We start from the raw sequence: 21201 nt of genomic DNA, 5'->3' as shown, positions 1-21201 counted from the left end.
GTGAGAGACCTTGAAGTGCATGTGCACAGGTCCCTGAAGGTGGCAGTACAGGTAGATAAGGTTGTGAAGAAGGCATACGGAATGCTCTCCGTTATTAGCCGAGGTATAGAATACAAAAGCAGGGATGTAATGATGGAACTGTATAAAACGCTGGTAAGGCCACAACTGGAGTATTGTGCGCAGTTCTGGTCACCACATTACAGGAAGGATGTAATTGCTCTGGATTCGGAAATAAAAATAGAAAATGCTGGAAACAGTCAGCAAGTTAGGCAGCATCTATGGAGAGAGAAACGGAGTTAACGTTTCAGGCCGATCACATAAGAACATAAGAAATAGCAGCAGGAGTAGGCCATATGGCCCCTCGAGCCTGCTCTGCCATTCAATAAGATCATGGCTGATCTTCGACCTTAACTCTCCCACCCTATCCCCATATCCCTTGATTTTTTTTAGCGTCCAAAAATCTATCGGTCTCAGTCTTGAATGTACTTTTTGACTGAGCATTCACAGACCTCTGGGGTAGAGAATTCCAAAGATTCACAACCCTCTAGTGAAGAAATTTTTCTTCATCTCAGTCCTAAATGACTGACCCCTTATCTTGAGACTATGACCTCTAGTTCTAGACTCTCCATCCAGGGGAAACAGCCTCTCAGCATTTACCCTGTCAAGCTCTCTAAGAATTTTATACGTTTCAATGAGATCACCTCTCATTCTTCTAAACTCCAGAGAATATAGGCCCATCCTATACAATCTCTCCTCATAGGACAACCCTTTAATCCCAGGAATCAATCTAGTGAGCATTCGTTGCACCCCCTCTAAGGCAAGTATATCTTTCCTTGGGTAAGGAGACCAAAGCTGTGCACAGTACTCCAGGTGTGGTCTCACCAGAGCCCTATATAATTGCAGCAAGACCTTCTTACTCTTATACTCCAACCCCCTTGCAATAAAGGCCAACATACCATTTGCCAGGTTGCCTAATTACTTGCTGTACCTGCTTGTTAACATTCTGTGATTCGTGCACAAGGATGCCTAAATCCCTCTAACTACCAACATTCCTTAATCTCTCACCTTTTTAACAAATATTCTGCTTTTCTATTCTTCCTACCAAAGTGGATACTTTCACATTTCCCCACGTTATACTCCACCTGCCACATTTTCACCCATTCACTTAACTTGTCTACATTCTTTGAAGCCTCTTTGCGTCCTCCTCACAGCTTACTTTCCCACCTAGCTTTGTATCATCAGCAAACTTGGATACATTACACTCGGTCCCCTCATCTAAGTCATTGATATATATTGTAAACAGCTGAGGCTCGAGCACTGATCCTTGCGGCACCCCACTAGTTACAACCTGCAAACCCGAAAATTATCAGCTTCTTCCTACTCTCTGACCTTTCATCAGATTGTTAAAGGATTCAGTTTTGCCTATGTTTTCAGTGATGCAATCGGTTACAATGTGTTCGCTGTCTGCTCAGAACTATATGTAGTTGGGAAGTTATGGTACTCAAGCATATGCAAGGAATGTTGCTTATCTGCTACCCCTAGTGCGATTTTTAATAATTCAAGATAGTACTTTTCAGTCACTGAAATATGAACAATGGTACAAGGAAAACCAAAGCTGGCAATTTACCCTTTTTGGCAGAACGTTGCAGCAGCTGCTTTGATACCACAACTAAGGTGAGACCTGATTCTTAGGTTATCAGCTGAAACCTCATCTTCCCACAATTACCAGGAGAGTTTGATTTATAGCTTGGACAAGCTGTGCCCAAAACCCATGTGACAGATGCAGTTGCTGCTTTTACTTGTTTACGATTTGGATGCCAGGTGATGCCTTGGTTACGTGACTGGCTGTGACTGAAAATCTGAGAAAGGATTCTCCTAATATTGATGGCTCAACTTAATTGATTTTGGGAGGTGGGTTTGAGAAATTTTGAAGAACTTTCTCTGGGGAAATTAAATAAGTGAGTGAATACGTGGGAGGTGGAGGGAAGCAGAACCAGAGACTGTGATTGTAGAATATTATAGCACAGAAACAGGTCATTCAGCCCATTAAGTCTGCAGTGTTTTTTTTAACATGGGTCACCTAGTCTAATCCCACTCTTCTCGCTTTGCATACCCTTTAATATTTCTCTTTTTCAAGGTAATTCCCTTTTAAAAGAATTCATGAAAACTGCAGATAATTTCATATTGTAACCTCCCTTTAATTCTTTTGTGAGTATCTTAAATTTGTGATGTCTCATTGCCAAGCAATGGAAACAATCTATCACTACTTATCTTTCCATAACCATTCATAATCTTGAATATCTCAATTAGTTTACCCTTAAAAGCTTATGGCTTTAGTGAAAAAAGCTGCAACTTCCCCAGATTGCTTTTCATAAATGTGATTCACCATCCCTAGTGAATCTACGCTGCAGCCTTCCCATTGCTTTTATATCCTTCCTATGATGGGATGCCCAAAACTGCGCACAATTTGCTTTTAACTTTTTAATTCACAGCTTCCATTAGTATTGTTCCTATGGTCATGATTTAAGCAGGAAGTTATCAGCAACCATTTGCAAATTCTACCTACCATTTGTTTATTGAGAGCTCTCTTGACTATGGGCCTGCTTGCTAAGCATAATTTCACAGAAAGAACAGGCATAAAATCTGTATTGATAGCCTCATGTATAGCAATGATGCTGCTGGAAACTATACTTGTGTGTTTTTACTGGTCAGTAAAAATGACATCCACTTTTTAATAGGAATTTACCAATATTAAAAGAATTTGCTGCATGCATTTGATTATTTTTGAAGTCCTGGCCAACAAAAAGTGCACTCATCTTTTCAGGTTTATTAAGTGTGACTAATGCCAGGGATAATATCCCATCTCCCCAAAGAGGAAAATGAAGAAAATCTATTTAGTAATAGCCCTTCAGTATGAGGACACATATCTCTACTTTTGGCACCTAGAGGAAGCAATATATGTCTGACCTTATCACTCAGTGTTGTCAGCTATTATGCTGCCTCCATAGGAAAATTGAAATAAATGATACAATAGGTCAGCATACGGCAGTGCTTTAAGTGAAAAATATAGAATAACTTTCCCGATGAGATTTACATTCATTATCTGACTTGGAGGGCCAATTGACTTGTGAAATAGTTTCTGTGTTCAATAGGTAACCATCTGGTGCCTCCTGCTGTTTGTGTCTACTGTCTACTCAAAACATGAGATTGGATCAACATCATTTGTGGCACTGGGTTATATGATAGATTAGATTCTAATCCTTTTAATTCAAAGTTGCTTGGTTTGAGTTGTCTGTTAATTTGAACTCCGTGATCAAAATGCTAATTGATAATTTGTTTAATTTGAACTTTTTAACTCAAATCATTGTTTAATTATAATTGAAATTCCCACTGGATCTTAACCAGTGAAACTGGTGGGAATCCTGTTGCAATTTTACAGTTTTTAATGAATTTGCAACTTTGAAATGCAAATTTGTGACATGATGAAGGGCTCTTTTAATCAGAGCAACTGCAAGGAATTCTGCTGGTACTGGGGACTTAGTTGCCTCAGTTCATTCTGCTTAGCTACAGGTCACATCAGTCATGGGAAGCCCCTCCCTATTTCATCTCATTGAAACATACAAAATTGTTACAGGGCTCGACAGGGTAGATGCTGTTTCTCCTGGCTGGGGAATCTAGAACCAGGGGTCACAGTCTCAGAATAAGGGGTAGGCCATTTAGGACTGAGATGAGGAGAAATTTCTTTACTCAGAGGTGAATCTTTGGAATTTTCTACCCCAGAGGGCTGTGGAGGCTCAGTCATTGAGTACATTCAAAACAGAGATCGATAGATTTCTAGATATTAAAGGCATCAAGGGATATGGAGATAGTGCAGGAAAATGGCGTTGAGGTAGAAGTTCAGCCATGATCTTGTTGAATGGTGGAGCAGGTTCGAGGGGCGGGATGGCCTACTTCTGCTCCTGTTTATTATGTTCTTATGTTCATCCCACATCATTTTGAAGTTGTTGGGACCGCATGCTTTGTTACCAACAGTCCAGGTGCATTCTTTCCCACACTGTAAAGGTTCTGGATCCAGACTGAGTATGCTCTCTTGTAGCTACGAACCTGGTCCACTCCCTCCCACTCTCATTAGTGTGTGGCCTTCCACTGCTGCAAGGAACTGGCCTGCTCCCATTGTGCTGAATCCAGCAGATCTTGTCAGGAGCTTCCTTTTTTCTCATCTCACAGACCTCCCATGAAGAAATAAAGAGGAGAGAGAAAGAAATAGGGAAGGGGGACGAGAATCAGAGAAGAAGGGAGACAAAGAAGAAAGAAAGGCTAAAAAAGAGAAAACAAACCACAAAAAGGGAGTGTGTGAACCACTAGAGGGCAGAGCACAAGAGAACTGGACAGATACAGCGCCCGAGAAATGGACAGATACAGCGCCCAAGAAAGGGAGAGTGAGTGAGAACACGAGAAGTGGAGAGAACGTGCACAAGAAAAAGGAGAGCAAATGCAAACTGGAAACGGGAGAGTGAATGAGTGGAAAAGGGAGAGTATGAAAATGAGAGAAAAGGAGAAAACCAGAAAAGGAAAGAGAGAGAGCATCCCAGAGTAGTGGGTGGGGAGAGAGAGCAAGCCATAAAAGGAGCCAGAGGGAAAACTAGAAAATGAGAGAGAGAATGCATGTTGGGCGCATGCACAAACCGGAGAGGAAGAGAAAGAACTAGAAGAGGACAAGAGAACAAAAGAAGAGGGTGCGATGGGAAGGAGGGGCAAGGAATTGAAGAAATGGAGGGGGGAGAGACAGAAGTGAGAGCAAGACAAATAGAAATGAGTTGAGACTGAAGGGAAATAGTTGAGAGATAGAAGGGGAGGAGCAGAGAGAGAGAGGCACACAGAAGAGATGGAGTAGACAAGCAGAAGAGAAGGAGGTGGAGTACAGCAAGATGCACAAAAGAGAAAAGGGTGAGAGAGAAGACAGTAAGGAGCCAAGAGACAAATGGGACAGAGTAGAGGGGAACACAAATAGGAAAGAGCTGAAAGAATTAAATCATAGAAGGTGAGAGAGATGAAGAGGAGCAAAACATATAAGGGAAAAAGAGAAAGACATGCGCAGAAGGAAAGGTAAGGAAGGGGGAGAGAGAAAGCTGCAAGGAAAAGTGGACTCAAAAAGGTATAAGTATATGTAAGGATCACCGTGGCATTAATTCAGCAAACTTGATTTCACCATTGATTTAATAATGGGGGGGGGGGGGGGGGCTGGCTATGATAATTAGCTGTTCAACTTTTTCAGTTAGGGTCCCTGTGGTATAACGCAAAGGTGCCAGCAAATAATGGTGCGGCGTAAGTAATGGCATAAATCACTGACACCATAGTTTCCTGGCATTTCTGCACCATAATAATGGCGTATGCTGTAGATGCATCTTTACTAGTTTTCACGAATTCAGGCCCAATAATTCTGTCATAGTTTGTCATAGCAGTACAGTATTTTGTATCTGCCACATATTTGTACATGTATATTTGCCTTTTATCTATATGGTACTACACTGAAACCTGTAAATTAGGGACACCTGAGGCACTTGCATCAGGTGTCCTTATTTTCAAAATGGTCATTGTATGCACAGTAAACCAGATGAGCCAACTATCCCGGGATTGACTATCTCCTGCAGCGTTCCTTTTTTTCACCCTCACCTGGGATCATGCCTAATTCTGGAGTCCTGCCAGCAGGATGTGGTTTCAGTTCATTTTCCGTTCGTTGGGTTTCCTGGTTCATTGCCATCCCATGGTCCTTTTCCACTGATGGAGGGACATCCTGATCCTGGGATCTGTTGCATTGGCAGCCTGCACAGGGTGAGGTAGCTGCTGTAGGGCCGGAGTGCTGTGAGATTCCAGCCAAATTGGGAGGATTAATGTCCTGCAGATCCCTGTCTGGGGCCCCCTCCCTCCTTGTGCTGCAGCTCCCTGTCTGGGACCCCCTCCCTCCTTGTGCTGCAGCCGCTAATATTTGATGTGCTGGGAGGTGGGTAGAGGGCTGTTAGCAGCAGATGTACTGGTGGAGTGAGATGTGGTGTTGCCTGGTGCAGTTCCCGGCTTTTATTGAATAGGGGAGTTAGTTACCCAGAATCCATAGCGGCAGAGAAACAAATCGCTCTATCACTGGGATAGAGCCGTGCAAGCGTTCAATCCCAGAGGTAGAGCAGTTTCTCTGCCGCTGTGGATGCTGGGTAAAGAACTCCCCATTCCACAAAAGCCGCTTCTTTACCCATTGCCGCCTCATGTTGAAACATAGAAAATAGGAGCAAGAGTAGGCCCTTCGGGCCTGCTCCACTATTTAAAATGGCTGATCGTCTAACTCAGTACCCTGTTCCCGCTTTTTCCCCATATCACTTGATCCCTTTAGCATTAAGAAATATATCTATCTCCTTCTTGAATACATCTAATGACTTGGCCTCCACTGCCTTCTGTGGTAGAGAATTCCACAGGTTCACCACCCTCTGAGTGAAGAAATTTCTCCTCATCTCTGTCCTAAATGGCATACCCCGTATCCTGAGACTGTGACCCCTGGTTCTGGACTCCCCAGCCATCAGGAACATGCTCCCTGCATCTAGTCTGTCTAGTCCTGTTAGAATTTTCTTCTAAACTCTAGTGAATATAGGCCTGGTCGACCCAATCTCTCCTCATACGTCAGTCCTGCCGTCCCAGGAATCAGTCTGGTAAACCTTCGTTGCACTCCCTCCATGGCAAGGACATCCTTCCTCAGATAAGGAGACCAAAACTGCACACAATACTCCAGATGTGGTCTCACCAAGGCCCTGTATAACTGCAGTAAGACATCCCTGCTCCTGTACTCAAATCCTCTTGCAATGAAGGCCAACATACCATTCGCCTTCCTAACTGCTTGCTGCACCTGAATGCTCGCTTTCAGCGACTGGTACAAGGACTCCCAGGTCTCGTTGCACCCCCCCCTTTTCCCAATCTATCACCATTCAGATAATCTGTCTTTCTGTTTTTACAACCAAAGTGGATAACCGTACGTTTATCCACATTATACTGCATCTTCATGTTCTTGCCCACTCACCCAACTTGTCTAAATCACAGTGGAGCCTCTTTGCATCCTCCTCACAGCTCACATTCCATCCCAGCTTTGTGTCGTCTGCAAACTTGGAAATGTTACATTTAGTTCCCTCATCCAAATCATTGATATATATTGTGAATAGCTGGGGCCCTAGCACTGATCCCTGCGGTACTCCACTAGTCACTGCCTGCCGCCCGGAAAAAGACCTGTTTATTCCTACACTCTGTTTCCTGTCTGTCAACCAATTCTCAATCCATGCCAGTATATTCCCCTCAATCCCATGTGCTTTAATTTTGCACACTAACCTCTTGTGTGGGATCTTATCAAAAGCCTTCTGAAAATCCAAATACACCACATCCACTGGTTCTCCCCTATCTATTCTACTAGTTACATCCTCAAAAAACTCCACTAGATTTGTTAAGCATGATTTCCCTTTCATAAACCCATGCTAACTTTGTCCAATCCCTTTAATGGCTTCCAAGTGTTCTGTTATCACATCTTTTATAATAGACTCTAGCATTTTCCCCACTACTGATGTTAGGCTAACTGGTCTGTAATTCCCTTTTTTTTTCACTCCTTCCTTTTTTAAATAGTGGGGTTACATTTGACTTGCCTGTCCCGTGTTTTAAGTTGTAAACTGATTTGGTGGATGGAAGGCTCTCTAGTTCATAATTTGCGAGTGTCTGTGGTTTCAAGGTGCAACTTGTATCTGTTACAATGTAAATTATTTGGGACTGTCAATAAGTGTTTTTTGCACGAGTCTTTTTTGGGGGTGTCCGTTTACACAGGTTTCACTGTATGTAAGTGGATTAAACTGTCAGGTTTTTTTCCCAATTTACATTCAAACTTACAACTAAACAGGATGTTTATGCCGTTAGTCACTGGTTTCCAAATATTGGTCTAAGAGTGTGTTATCGTACTGCTTCGGTTTTGGCTGATTCTCGTAAACTCTTACAAATGAGACTCGTTTGTATTTCTTCTGCCTCTGATTGATGAAAGGACAGAAGACAAACAGGTTTACAAGCAGTTATTTCTGCTCTCTTCCCCCATGAATTTTCAATGTCTGTTGACTCTGGTTGGATGCAGCAAGAAATACAAGCAGTCAGCCAAGAAAAATACAAGCTGACAAGACACTTTTAAGAGCATTCCATTTAAAATATTGCAACAGAATTGCTTTTAGCAAATGAATCCTCTGTATCTTTATACGGGTTTGGGATTAGGGTTATATTTTGCACTAGGAGCCTATTCCGATTAAGCAGTAAAACACCTAAGCTGTTTGTAGTTGGAACTGTGACTAGGTTTTCTAGTGATAACCAGCTAATAGCAAAGAACTGAGATTTCACTGTCTAACTAGATTCTAAAACATATCAATTCTAAAATAGAACTATTTTATTCTCCTCCCCTGGACATCCCGCATCACCTTAGGCTCTCATTCAACTACGGGGGACATAAAGTCTGGTGATGGTTCCGCCCTGTTCTCTAAAAGGCTGACAGTAGGTGTTGTTTGGGGAGGGAGGAGAAGGTATCGAGATGATATCAGTAGCCTCCTATTACTCTAAACAAGTAACAACGTTTTGAGAGCTGGGTGCTTAGCTATTTGAATGGCCAAGCCCCCTGGTTGTTACATATGTTTGAACATTGCATCAGGTTCAAGTCAAGAAACTGATCACATAAAAATAAAAGCAGAATGTGCTAGTAATGCGCAGCAGATTAAGTAGCATTTGAAAGAGAATGACAGCTAAATATTTGGATGGTCTCACCCAAAATGTTGATGTTTTCTCTTTCGGATACTGACGGGTCTGCCACGTACTTACACTTTTTTCTATCTTTGTTTCATATTTGCAGCATTCACTGGTTTTCTTCACATCTCTAACTGATTCTTATCATTATATGATTTCCACATCGTTCACCTGAGGAAGGAGGTAGCCTCCGAAAGCTTGTGAATTTAAAATAAAATTGCTGGACTATAACTTGGTGTTGTAAAATTGTTTACAATGATTCTTATCGATCAGACTACTTTTTCTCTCTCCTCCTACCTGTAGAATGTCTTTGCCCTTCTCGTGAAAGCTGGAGTGTGGTTCACAGGCCCCATAGCTCTCCAGTGCATTACCTAAGTGGTCATTCTTTACCGACGAGCCAAGATAACAAGTATCGGCACGTCTGAAGACGGAGCTTGATCCTATCAACATGTGCGTATTCCAGCAGAGGCTATTGCTTTACAATCAGCAATTGAAAGCCTGCTTGATTTCCACCTCCCCAGTCCTGGGACACCGTGACCAATAGCTTAGGCGTTTTACTGCTTATTACGGCAATTGTAGAGCCATTCCTGAATCAGATCGGCTAACAGCACATGCCAGGAGTCAAACATAGGGTATTGCTCGGCTATTGGCTCAGTGCAGCACCTGAGTGTCATGTTGGTGTATTTTTGACTAAGTCTAGTTTAGATTTTATCTTTGCTGAAATTCTGTGGGTAAATACTAATATATTTCACTGTATATATCATAGAAAGTTACAGCACAGAAGGAGGCCATTTGGCCCATCGTGAATGTGCTGGCCGATGAAGAGCTATCCAGCTTAATCCCACTTTCCAGCACTTGGTCCGTAGGTTACCGCACTTCAAGTGCACCACCACTTGAAGCACTCATTTAAATGAGTTGAGGGTTTCTGCCTCGACCACCCTTTCAGGCAGTGAGTTCCAGACCCCCACCACCCTCTGGGTGAAAAAATTTCTCCTCAGCTCCCTTCTACCAATTACTTGAAATCTATGCCCCTGGTCACTGACCCCTCTGCTAAGGGAAATAGGTCCCCCCTATCCGCTCTATCTGGTCCCGATATAATTTTATATACCTCAATTAAATCTCCCCTCAACCCCCTCTGTTCCAAAGAAAATAACCCCAGCTTATTCAATCTTTTCTCATAGCTAAAATTCTCCAGCCCTGGCAACATCCTCGTAAATCTCCTCTGTACCCACTCTAGTGCAATCACATCATTTCTGTAATGTGGTGACCAGATAAGCCCTTTGATATCAAACTTGCATTGTGCCATCAAAATAAACCGATTTCTGTAGGATATGAACTCCAGCTGTGCCACTGTTTTTGGGAACATAGGAATTGCTAGGCGAGAAAAGATCATGGTCCATCTTGTTCGCCTGCTACCATCCTGGTAGCCGTAGTTACAACAACAATGAAGTTGTTGACTAATCATAGCAATCAATCTCTATCAATTAGTCTACAATAGAGCCAGACATGAGGCGAGGAAAATCCCTGTGGTAGAAAGGGAACAATAGGTCAAAAGTCACCTGTTCCTCACGAGCACGCTACACTTACATGTCATATCTCAAATTACTCATATACAGTATCCCAAAATACTATTTTCTGAAAGAAATCTATCTAATTTGCATTTAAATGAATCAATACTATCTACTTTTTCCCTAGGGAGCCTGTTCTGTAGATTTACCACTTGCTCAATGAAATAATGTTTCAGTGAGCACGTTAGTTATGAATTTAGCCTCCTTCAAGTACAAGCCGTGTCCTCTGGTTCTACTGTTCTGGACAAGGTGAAATGGCTTGTTTTTTTTTATTCGTTCACGGGATGTGGGCGTCGCTGGCGAGGCCAGCATTTATTGCCCATCCCTAATTGCCCTCGAGAAGCTGGTGGTGAGCCGCCGCCTTGAACCGCTGCAGTCCGTGTGGTGACGGTTCTCCCACAGTGCTGTTAGGAAGGGAGTTCCAGGATTTTGACCCAGCGACAATGAAGGAACGGCGATATATTTCCAAGTCGGGGTGGTGTGTGACTTGGAGGGGAACGTGTAGGTGGTGTTGTTCCCATGCGCCTGCTGCTCTTGTCCTTCTAGGTGGTAGAGGTCGCGGGTTTGGGAGGTGCTGTCGAAGAAGCCTTGGCGAGTTGCTGCAGTGCATCCTGTGGATGGTGCACACTGCAGCCACAGTGCGCCGGTGGTGAAGGGAGTGAGTGTTTAGGGTGGTGGATGGGGTGCCAATCAAGCGGGCTGCTTTATCTTGGATGGTGTCGAGCTTCTTGAGTGTTGTTGGAGCTGCACTCATCCAGGCAAGTGGAGAGTATTCCATCACACTCCTGACTTGTGCCTTGTCGATGGTGGAAAGGCTTTGGGGAGTCAGGAGGTGAGTCACTCGCCGCAGAATACCCAGCCTCTGACCTGCTCTCGTAGCCACAGTATTTATATGGCTGGTCCAGTTAAGTTTCTGGTCAATGGTGACCCCCAGGATGTTGATGGGGGATTCGGCGATGGTAATGCCGTTGAATGTCAAGGGGAGGTGGTTAGACTCTCTCTTGTTGGAGATGGTCATTGCCTGGCACTTATCTGGCGCGAATGTTACTTGCCACTTATCAGCCCAAGCCTGGATGTTGTCCAGGTCTTGCTGCATGCGGGCTCGGACTGCTTCATTATTTGAGGGGTTGCGAATGGAACTGAACGCTGTGCAGTCATCAGCGAACATCCCCATTTCTGACCTTATGATGGAGGGAAGGTCATTGATGAAGCAGCTGAAGATAGTTGGGCCTAGGACACTGCCCTGAGGAACTCCTGCAGCAATGCCCTGGGGCTGAGATGATTGGCCTCCAACAACCACTACCATCTTCCTTTGTGCTAGGTATGACTCTAGCCACTGGAGAGTTTTCCCCCTGATTCCCATTGACTTCAATTTTACTAGGGCTCCTTGGTGCCACACTCAGTCAAATGCTGCCTTGATGTCAAGGGCAGTCACTCTCACCTCACCTCTGGAATTCAGCTCTTTTGTCCATGTTTGGACCAAGGCTGTAATGAGGTCTGGAGCTGAGTGGTCCTGGCGGAACCCAAACTGAGCATCGGTGAGCAGGTTATTGGTGAGTAAGTGCCGCTTGATAGCACTGTCGACGACACCTTCCATCACTTTGCTGATGATTGAGAGTAGACTGATGGGGTGGTAATTGGCCGGATTGGATTTGTCCTGCTTTTTGTGGACAGGACATACCTGGGCAATTTTCCACATTGTTGGGTAGATGCCAGTCTTGTAGCTGTACTGGAACAGCTTGGCTGGAGGCGCAGCTAGTTCTGGAGCACAAGTCTTCAGCACTACAGCTGGGATGTTGTCGGGGCCCATAGCTTTTGCTGTATCCAGTGCACTCAGCCGTTTCTTGATATCACGTGTAGTGAATCGAATTGGCCGAAGACTGGCTTCCATGATGGTGGGGATATCGGGAGGAGGCTGAGATGGATCATCCACTCGGCACTTCTGGCTGAAGATGGTTGCAAACGCTTCAGCCTTGTCTTTTGCACTCACGTGCTGGACTCCGCCATCATTGAGAATGGGGATGTTTGCAGAGCCTCCTCCTCCCGTTAGTTGTTTAATTGTCCACCACCATTCACGATGGGATGTGGCAGGACTGCAGAGCTTTGATCTGATCCGTTGGTTGTGGAATCGCTTAGCTCTGTCAATAGCATGTTGCTTCCGCTGTTTAGCATGCATGTAGTCCTGAGCTGTAGCTTCACCAGGTTGGCACCTCATTTTTAGGTACGCCTGGTGCTGCTCCTGGAATGCTCTTCTATACTCCTCATTGAACCAGGGTTGATCCCCTGTCTTGTTGGTAATGGTAGAGTGAGGAATATGCCGGGCCATGAGGTTACAGATTGTGCTGGAATACAATTCTGCTGCTGCTGATGGCCCACAGCGCCTCATGGATGCCCAGTTTTGAGCTGCGAGAACTGTTCTGAATCTATCCCATTTAGCACGGTGGTAGTGCCACACAACACGTTGGATGGTGTGCTCAGTGCGAAGACGGAACTTCATCTCCACGAGGACTGTGCGGTGGTCACTCCTACCAATACTGTCATGGACAGATGCATTTGCGACAGGTAGATTTGTGAGGACGAGGTCAAGTAAGTTTTTCCCTCGTGTTGGTTCGCTCACCACCTGCCGCAGGCCCAGTCTGGCAGCTATGTCCTTCAGGACTCTGCCAGCTCGGTCAGTAGTGGTGCTACCGAGCCACTCTTGGTGATGGACATTGAAGTCCCCCACCCAGAGTACATTTTGTGCCCTTGCTACCCTCAGTGCTTCCTCCAAGTGGTGCTCAACATGGAGGAGAACTGATTCATCAGCTGAGGGAGGGCGGTAGGTGGTAATCAGCAGGAGGTTTCCTTGGCCATGTTTGACCTGATGCCATGAGATTTCATGGGGTCCAGAGTCAATGTTGAGGACTCCCAGGGCCACTCCCTCCTGACTGTATATCACTGTACCGCCACCTCTGGTGGGTCTGTCCTGCCGGTGGGACAGGACATACCCAGGGATGGTGATGGAAGAGTCTGGGACGTTGGCTGAAAGATATGATTCTGTCAGAATGGCTATGTCAGGCTGTTGCTTGACTGGTCTGTGGGACAGCTCTCCCAATTTTGGCACAAGTCCCCAGATGTTAGTAAGGAGGACCTTGCAGGGTCGACTGGGCTTGGTGTTTTGCCGTTGTCGTGTCCGGTGCCTAGTGGTCCGATGCCGGGTGGTCCGTCCGGTTTTATTCTTATTATGACTTTTCGTAGCGAGATTTTACAACTGAGTGGCTTGCTAGGCCATTTCAGAGGGCAATTAAGAATCAACCACATTGCTGTGGGTCTGGAGTCACATAGGCCAGACCGGGTAAGGACGGCAGGTTTCCTTCCCTAAAGGACATTAGTGAACTACATTAGTGGTCTACATTATCCAATCCCTTTAGAATCCTAAAAGCAGCAATCATAGAAGTTACAACATGGAAACAGGCCCTTCGGCCCAACATGTCCATGTCGCCCAGTTTATACCACTAAGCTAGTCCCAATTGCCTGCACTTGGCATAGAATCCTATCACTGCTCAACCTTCACTTTTCCAGTGAGAACATACCTAATTTACGCTCATCATAATCCAATCCCTCCATCCTCTTAATCATTCTGGTTGCTCTCTTCTGCATCCTTTCACTAGCTGCAATATCCTTTTTGTACTGTGGTGACCAGAACTGCACCTTCTAAATTCTAAATGCGTTCGCACCAGTGGTTTATAAAGTGACAAGATTACCTTGCTATTTTGCCTCAATATTGACCTTTTAACACATCCCAACATTTGATTTGATTTACTCACTTCCACCGAGCATTGTTGTGATAGCTTCAATTTATTGTCAGTTCTTTCACTTCTTTCTAATATCGACCCCTTTATGGGTCGAATTAAATGCTACAGATCCACTTACAGTACTGTTATCCTGAGGTGTAAATATTTTATATGTTGATTTAAAACTGCTGCTCTGGTCAATAGTGGATACTTGAGCATCTTTACTTTCTGGTGTTTTCTTTTTTGCCTAAAGATTTCAGAAGCTATTGTAGCAGAAGATGATGAAGAAGTTCGTTTGGATAGACAGATAGAAGAAATAGATGAACAAATGTAAGTGAATTCCAATGAATTTTACATTAGGAAATTTAAATAGTACTATGATTAAATGTCTATTTTGTAGAAAATAAATTGTATTTACAGTAAATATTTAATAACCTGACTACTAAGAGCAGAAGTTTACAGAAGTAAAGTGCTTACTTTAAAAGCAACCATTGTAATAACAAGGCTGTGTTCCCATTCTGACTCCTGAGAACAAAACAATTATTTGGCAAAAGAGCCAGAGGCGACATGAGGAAACATTTTTTTTACGCAGCGCGTTGTATTGATCTGGAATGCACTGCCAGAAAGGGTGGTGGAAGCAGATTCAGTAGTAACTTTCAAAAGGGAATTGGATAAATACTTGAAGGGAAAAAATTTACAGAGCTATGGGGAAAGAGTAGGGGAATGGGACTAATTGGATAGCTCTTTCAAAGAGCCGGCACAGGCACGATGGGCCAAATGGCCTCCTCCTGTGCTGTACCTACTATGATGCTATGATTTGGTCATGCAGTCTGATTTTGAGTGGGTTTGTTTCATTTTGCTGATTGATTTCTGCAGTAAATAGACTTTAAAGTCATGTATTATTAAAGCCTTACTATTGGTGATTCTTAAAGATCCATTACTCCAGTTTTTGCTTTCAGCCCTTCCTAGGCCTCTCTCCTCATCCTTTCAACCAACCATGTCACCTTTGAACTCCCCTTTTTCCAGGACCACGTTTTGATGGGTCACTCTTCACGCTTCTTAATACTCCGCAGTTCCCTTCTCTTAAGTCATCCCAAGCTTCAGTCACTCTTGAATGGGCCTGCGCTTCCCCTGGCACACTTCACCAGGCCCGTTGTGAGAGCAACATCTCAAATTTGCCTTCAGCTCCCAGCATGTGACCTCATGCTGGATGTTCCTCTAGGATTAATCTCCAATTTTGTCATAATCACTCATCAATTCCCAATTTTCCTTGCCTTCAGCCTTCCGCCTCTGTCGACCTCTTTTAACCATCCCTCACTTGCCTTTGACACCCTTTATCCCGGCAAATAAATCACTGTCTCCCAACTGTTGCTCCCTGTTTTAGTTCTATCTTTACTCTCCAAGTCTAAAGGGTACAAACTTTAGCACATTTGCCACACAACTGGCATAGTCATCAATCACCAGATCCGACTTGACCATATCAGTCCCTAACGTGATTGTCTTATCTAAAAATCTCTCCATAGCCTTGCCCCACCCTATCTGATTCTCCTCCAGCCATATATCCCTTCACAGATGCCCCATTCCTCTAACTATAGCTTTCTTTGTATCCCATTTCTTTCTGCCCACTACTACCGACAGAGCCTTCAGCTGCCTCAATCCTACTCTTTAAAACTTCCTCCTTAATCCTTTCCAACTTTAAAAACCTACTTGAAACACATCTTTTCGACCGAGCATTCAGTTACCCCTCCTAATCTCTTCCTTGCTCAAGTCAGTTTTCCATATGTCGTTTCGTTAAGTGCCTTGGAACATTTCTTATATTGAAGATGCTCTAATAATACAAGTAGTTATAGTGGTTTGCCATACAGGCATTCCACAAAGTTTGAATTCTACTGAGATTGTGCTTGACTTATTGAATGACCTTGGTGCGGACCTCCTGAACACCTACCTTTACAAACTCCAACTTGTCCTAAACTCCATTTCCTGCATGTGTGCTGCGCTAGGTCTCGCTCAGCCATCATCTCTCTCCTTGCTGAAGTCCAATGGTTCCCTGTCTCTCATTGCATCAAATTCAAACTCCTCTTTTACAAATCCTTCCATAGCCATATGCAACTTACCTTTTTAACGTCCTACAGTCCTCTGACTGTGGGCTCTTATGTCTCCACCACTCCTTGCGTTCCCCACTTTTTCACCTTGCTACTTTACAGCCGAGTGTTTTAAAACGTGCTCGAAATCTACCTTCTGATTGTGCCTTTGGCCACATCTCCTAAGTCCTCTATCACTTGGTCCACCTCTCTTCCATGTGAAGCACCTTCGAATATTCAGTTATGTCAAAAGCACTATACAAAATGTAGGTGGTTGTTGTCTAACATGATGTTCCACATTTAAATTTGGTTTATACTTTTATTTATCTATAAATGTCTCAAAGATGTTGATTTTGGACCCTCTTGTCGTTATCCGATTGGCCTCTTCAGCCCGTGCCATCTTCTAGCAACCTAATTGGTGCATGGCAATTTTGACCCATGCCAGAATCTCAGCCATTATCGACATTTTTTTTTTATTCGTTCACGGGATGTGGGCGTCGCTGGCAAGGCCGGCATTTATTGCCCATCCCTAATTGCCCTCGAGAAGGTGGTGGTGAGCCGCCTTCTTGAACCGCTGCAGTCCGTGTGGTGACGGTTCTCCCACAGTGCTGTTAGGAAGGGAGTTCCAGGATTTTGACCCAGCGACAATGAAGGAACGGCGATATATTTCCAAGTCGGGATGGTGTGTGACTTGGAGGGGAACGTGCAGGTGGTGTTGTTCCCATGCGCCTGCTGCCCTTGTCCTTCTAGGTGGTAGAGGTCGCAGGTTTCGGAGGTGCTGTCGAAGAAGCCTTGGCGAGTTGCTGCAGTGCATCCTGTGGATGGTGCACACTGCAGCCACAGTGCGCCGGTGGTGAAGGGAGTGAATGTTTAGGGTGGTGGATGGGGTGCCAATCAAGCGGGCTGCTTTATCTTGGATGGTGTCGAGCTTCTTGAGTGTTGTTGGAGCTGCACTCATCCAGGCAAGTGGAGAGTATTCCATCACACTCCTGACTTGTGCCTTGTCGATGGTGGAAAGGCTTTGGGGAGTCAGGAGGTGAGTCACTCGCCGCAGAATACCCAGCCTCTGACCTGCTCTCGTAGCCACAGTATTTATATGGCTGGTCCAGTTAAGTTTCTGGTCAATGGTGACCCCCAGGATGTTGATGGTGGGGGATTCGGCGATGGTAATGCCGTTGAATGTCAAGGGGAGGTGGTTAGACTCTCTCTTGTTGGAGATGGTCATTGCCTGGCACTTATCTGGCGCGAATGTTACTTGCCACTTATTAGCCCAAGCCTGGATGTTGTCCAGGTCTTGCTGCATGCGGGCACGGACTGCTTCATTATCTGAGGGGTTGCGAATGGAACTGAACACTGTGCAGTCATCAGCGAACATCCCCATTTCTGACCTTATGATGGAGGGAAGGTCATTGATGAAGCAGCTGAAGATGGTTGGGCCTAGGACACTGCCCTGAGGAACTCCTGCAGCAATGCCCTGGGGCTGAGATGATTGGCCTCCAACAACCACTACCATCTTCCTTTGTGCTAGGTATGACTCTAGCCACTGGAGAGTTTTCCCCCTGATTCCCATTGACTTCAATTTTACTAGGGCTCCTTGGTGCCACACTCGGTCAAATGCTGCCTTGATGTCAAGGGCAGTCACTCTCACCTCACCTCTGGAATTCAGCTCTTTTGTCCATGTTTGGACCAAGGCTGTAATGAGGTCTGGAGCCGAGTGGTCCTGGCGGAACCCAAACTGAGCATCGGTGAGCAGGTTATTGGTGAGTAAGTGCCGCTTGATAGCACTGTCGACGACACCTTCCATCACTTTGCTGATGATTGAGAGTAGACTGATGGGGCGGTAATTGGCCGGATTGGATTTGTCCTGCTTTTTGTGGACAGGACATACCTGGGCAATTTTCCACATTGTCGGGTGGATGCCAGTGTTGTAGCTGTACTGGAACAGCTTGGCTGGAGGCGCAGCTAGTTCTGGAGCACAAGTCTTCAGCACTACAGCTGGGATGTTGTCAGGGCCCATAGCCTTTGCTGTATCCAGTGCACTCAGCCGTTTCTTGATATCACGTGGAGTGAATCGAATTGGCCGAAGACTGGCTTCCGTGATGGTGGGGATATCGGGAGGAGGCTGAGATGGATTATCCACTCGGCACTTCTGGCTGAAGATGGTTGCAAACGCTTCAGCCTTGTCTTTTGCACGCACGTGCTGGACTCCGCCATCATTGAGAATGGGGATGTTTGCAGAGCCTCCTCCTCCCGTTAGTTGTTTAATTGTCCACCACCATTCACGACGGGATGTGGCAGGACTGCAGAGCTTTGATCTGATCCGTTGGTTGTGGAATCGCATAGCTCTGTCTATAGCATGTTGCTTCCGCTGTTTAGCATGCATGTAGTCCTGAGTTGTAGCTTCACCAGGTTGGCACCTCATTTTTCGGTACGCCTGGTGCTGCTCCTGGCATGCTCTTCTACACTCCTCATTGAACCAGGGTTGATCCCCTGGCTTGTTGGTAATGGTAGAGTGAGGAATATGCCGGGCCATGAGGTTACAGATTGTGCTGGAATACAATTCTGCTGCTGATGGCCCACAGCGCCTCATGGATGCCCAGTTTTGAGCTGCTAGATCTGTTCTGAATCTATCCCATTTAGCACGGTGGTAGTGCCACACAACACGTTGGATGGTGTCCTCAGTGCGAAGACGGGATTTCATCTCCACGAGGACTGTGCGGTGGTCACTCCTACCAATACTGTCATGGACAGATGCATTTGCGACAGGTAGATTGGTGAGGATGAGGTCAAGTAAGTTTTTCCCTCGTGTTGGTTCGCTCACCACCTGCCGCAGGCCCAGTCTGGCAGCTATGTCCTTCAGGACTCGGCCAGCTCGGTCAGTAGTAGTGCTACCGAGCCACTCTTGGTGATGGACATTGAAGTCCCCCACCCAGAGTACATTTTGTGCCCTTGCTACCCTCAGTGCTTCCTCCAAGTGGTGTTCAACATGGAGGAGTACTGATTCATCAGCTGAGGGAGGGCGGTAGGTGGTAATCAGCAGGAGGTTTCCTTGCCCATGTTTGACCTGATGCCATGAGATTTCATGGGGTCCAGAGTCAATGTTGAGGACTCCCAGGGCCACTCCCTCCTGACTGTATATCACTGTACCGCCACCTCTGGTGGGTCTGTCCTGCCGGTGGGACAGGACATACCCAGGGATGGTGATGGAAGAGTCTGGGACGTTGGCTGAAAGATATGATTCTGAGAGTATGGCTATGTCAGGCTGTTGCTTGACTGGTCCGTGGGACAGCTCTCCCAATTTTGCACAAGTCCCCAGATGTTAGTAAGGAGGACCTTGCAGGGTCGACTGGGCTTGGTGTTTTGCCGTTGTCGTGTCCGGTGCCTAGTGGTCCGATGCCGGGTGGTCCGTCCGGTTTTATTCTTATTATGACTTTTTGTAGCGAGATTTTACAACTGAGTGGCTTGCTAGGCCATTTCAGAGGGCAATTAAGAATCAACCACATTGCTGTGGGTCTGGAGTCACATATAGGCCAGACCGGGTAAGGGCGGCAGGCTTCCTTCCCTAAAGGACATTTGTGAACCAGATGGGTTTTTACGACAATCCGGTAGTTTCATGGCCACCATTACTGATACTAGTATTTTAATTCCAGATTTTTATTTAATTAATTGAATTTAATTAATTAATTGAATTTAAATTCGCCAGCTGCCGTGGCGGGATTTGAACTCATGACTCTGGATTTTAGTCCAGGCCTCTGGATTACTAGCCCAGTAACATAACCACTATGCTACCGTATTAGTAGGCTTTTATTACAGTTGAAAATAGCAAGACTTCTGCTCAAACATTTTCCACATATAGAGTATTTTATTTAAATTTTGTTATTAATTACATTTACTATCAAAGGTGTCAGCTTTGGCTCAATAGTAGAATTTTCACCTCTGAATCAGAAGGTTGTGGGTTCAAGCCCCTCTCCAGGACTTGAACACATAATCCAGACTGACATTTCAGAGCAATAGTGAGGGAGTGCCATCTTTCGGATGAGATGTTAAACTGAGGCCCCATCTGCCCTCTAAGGTGGACGTAAAAGATCCCATGGAATAATTTGACGAAGAGTAGGGGAACTCCCCTCGTGTCCAGGCCAACATTTATTCCTTAATCACCATCACTTTTTAAAAAAAAAAAAAATTATCCGGTCATTTATTTCATTGCTGTTTGTGGGTCGCGTTTCCTACATTACAATAGTGACTACACTTCAAAATGTGCTTCATTCTCTGTGACGCTCTTTGGAATGTTCTGAGGTTTTAAATGGCGCTAAATGCATATTCTTCTTTCTAATTTGTTTTGTTTATCTTGCTTTTCCATTTGCATTCCCCACTCCAATGTGGAGAAAGTGTTTAGCATCATCAGGTCAAGGTTTGACTTTTTTTATTTTTAACTTCTTAATCTATATTTGATAAAAATCACACATGGTCATTTGATCTGTTCATATTTTTGGTTAGCTTATCTTTCACATTTATACTTTTTAAAGATGCAACAATTCTGTTTTTAAGGTCACTTTTCCTCCAAGTGACTCCATGCCATTTTATTCCTCAGTGAGTTTTAACTCCAGCTATTTTTTTTCAACCCTCAAATAAATTTTAACCTAATATAATTATTTGTCATGTAAGCAAAGCCCTATAGATCAATTTTTTAAAAAAACACTCCCAACACTCAAGGAGGATGCAAATTGGACTGTTCCAATTAAAACCACTCCAGGAAGCTATTTATTTCTCATGTGGACATAACCCTTTATTTATGTATGACTTCACCATGGTAACCATTCATGTGTTTATTTTTTTTAACTATATCAATTATTACATTCTGCTACAGTCTTCACCAGGTCAACCTTTTTAAACCTGCTTGATGCTATGCAAAGAAATTTCTATTCCTCTTCAGCTTTGACAGTAGCATCTCATTCCAAACTGCCAAGCAGCATGTCAAAATAT

General features: G+C 44.7%; 1 protein-coding gene across 1 annotated transcript in view; it reads left to right on the top strand.

Annotated features, from left to right (window-relative positions):
* znf830 (zinc finger protein 830) overlaps positions 1-21201 on the top strand; it is a 96662-nt gene that overhangs the window by 54727 nt on the left and 20734 nt on the right. The window contains exon 9 of the mRNA XM_068005201.1: positions 14391-14467. Coding sequence (XP_067861302.1) covers positions 14391-14467 — 77 coding nt within the window. The remainder of the gene's footprint in view (positions 1-14390; positions 14468-21201) is intronic.

The sequence above is a fragment of the Heptranchias perlo genome, chromosome 2 (assembly GCF_035084215.1).
Source record: "Heptranchias perlo isolate sHepPer1 chromosome 2, sHepPer1.hap1, whole genome shotgun sequence".
Classification (NCBI taxonomy): domain Eukaryota; kingdom Metazoa; phylum Chordata; class Chondrichthyes; order Hexanchiformes; family Hexanchidae; genus Heptranchias; species Heptranchias perlo.
Note: the sequence above shows the minus strand (reverse complement) of the source record. Positions and strands in the feature narration are given on the sequence as shown.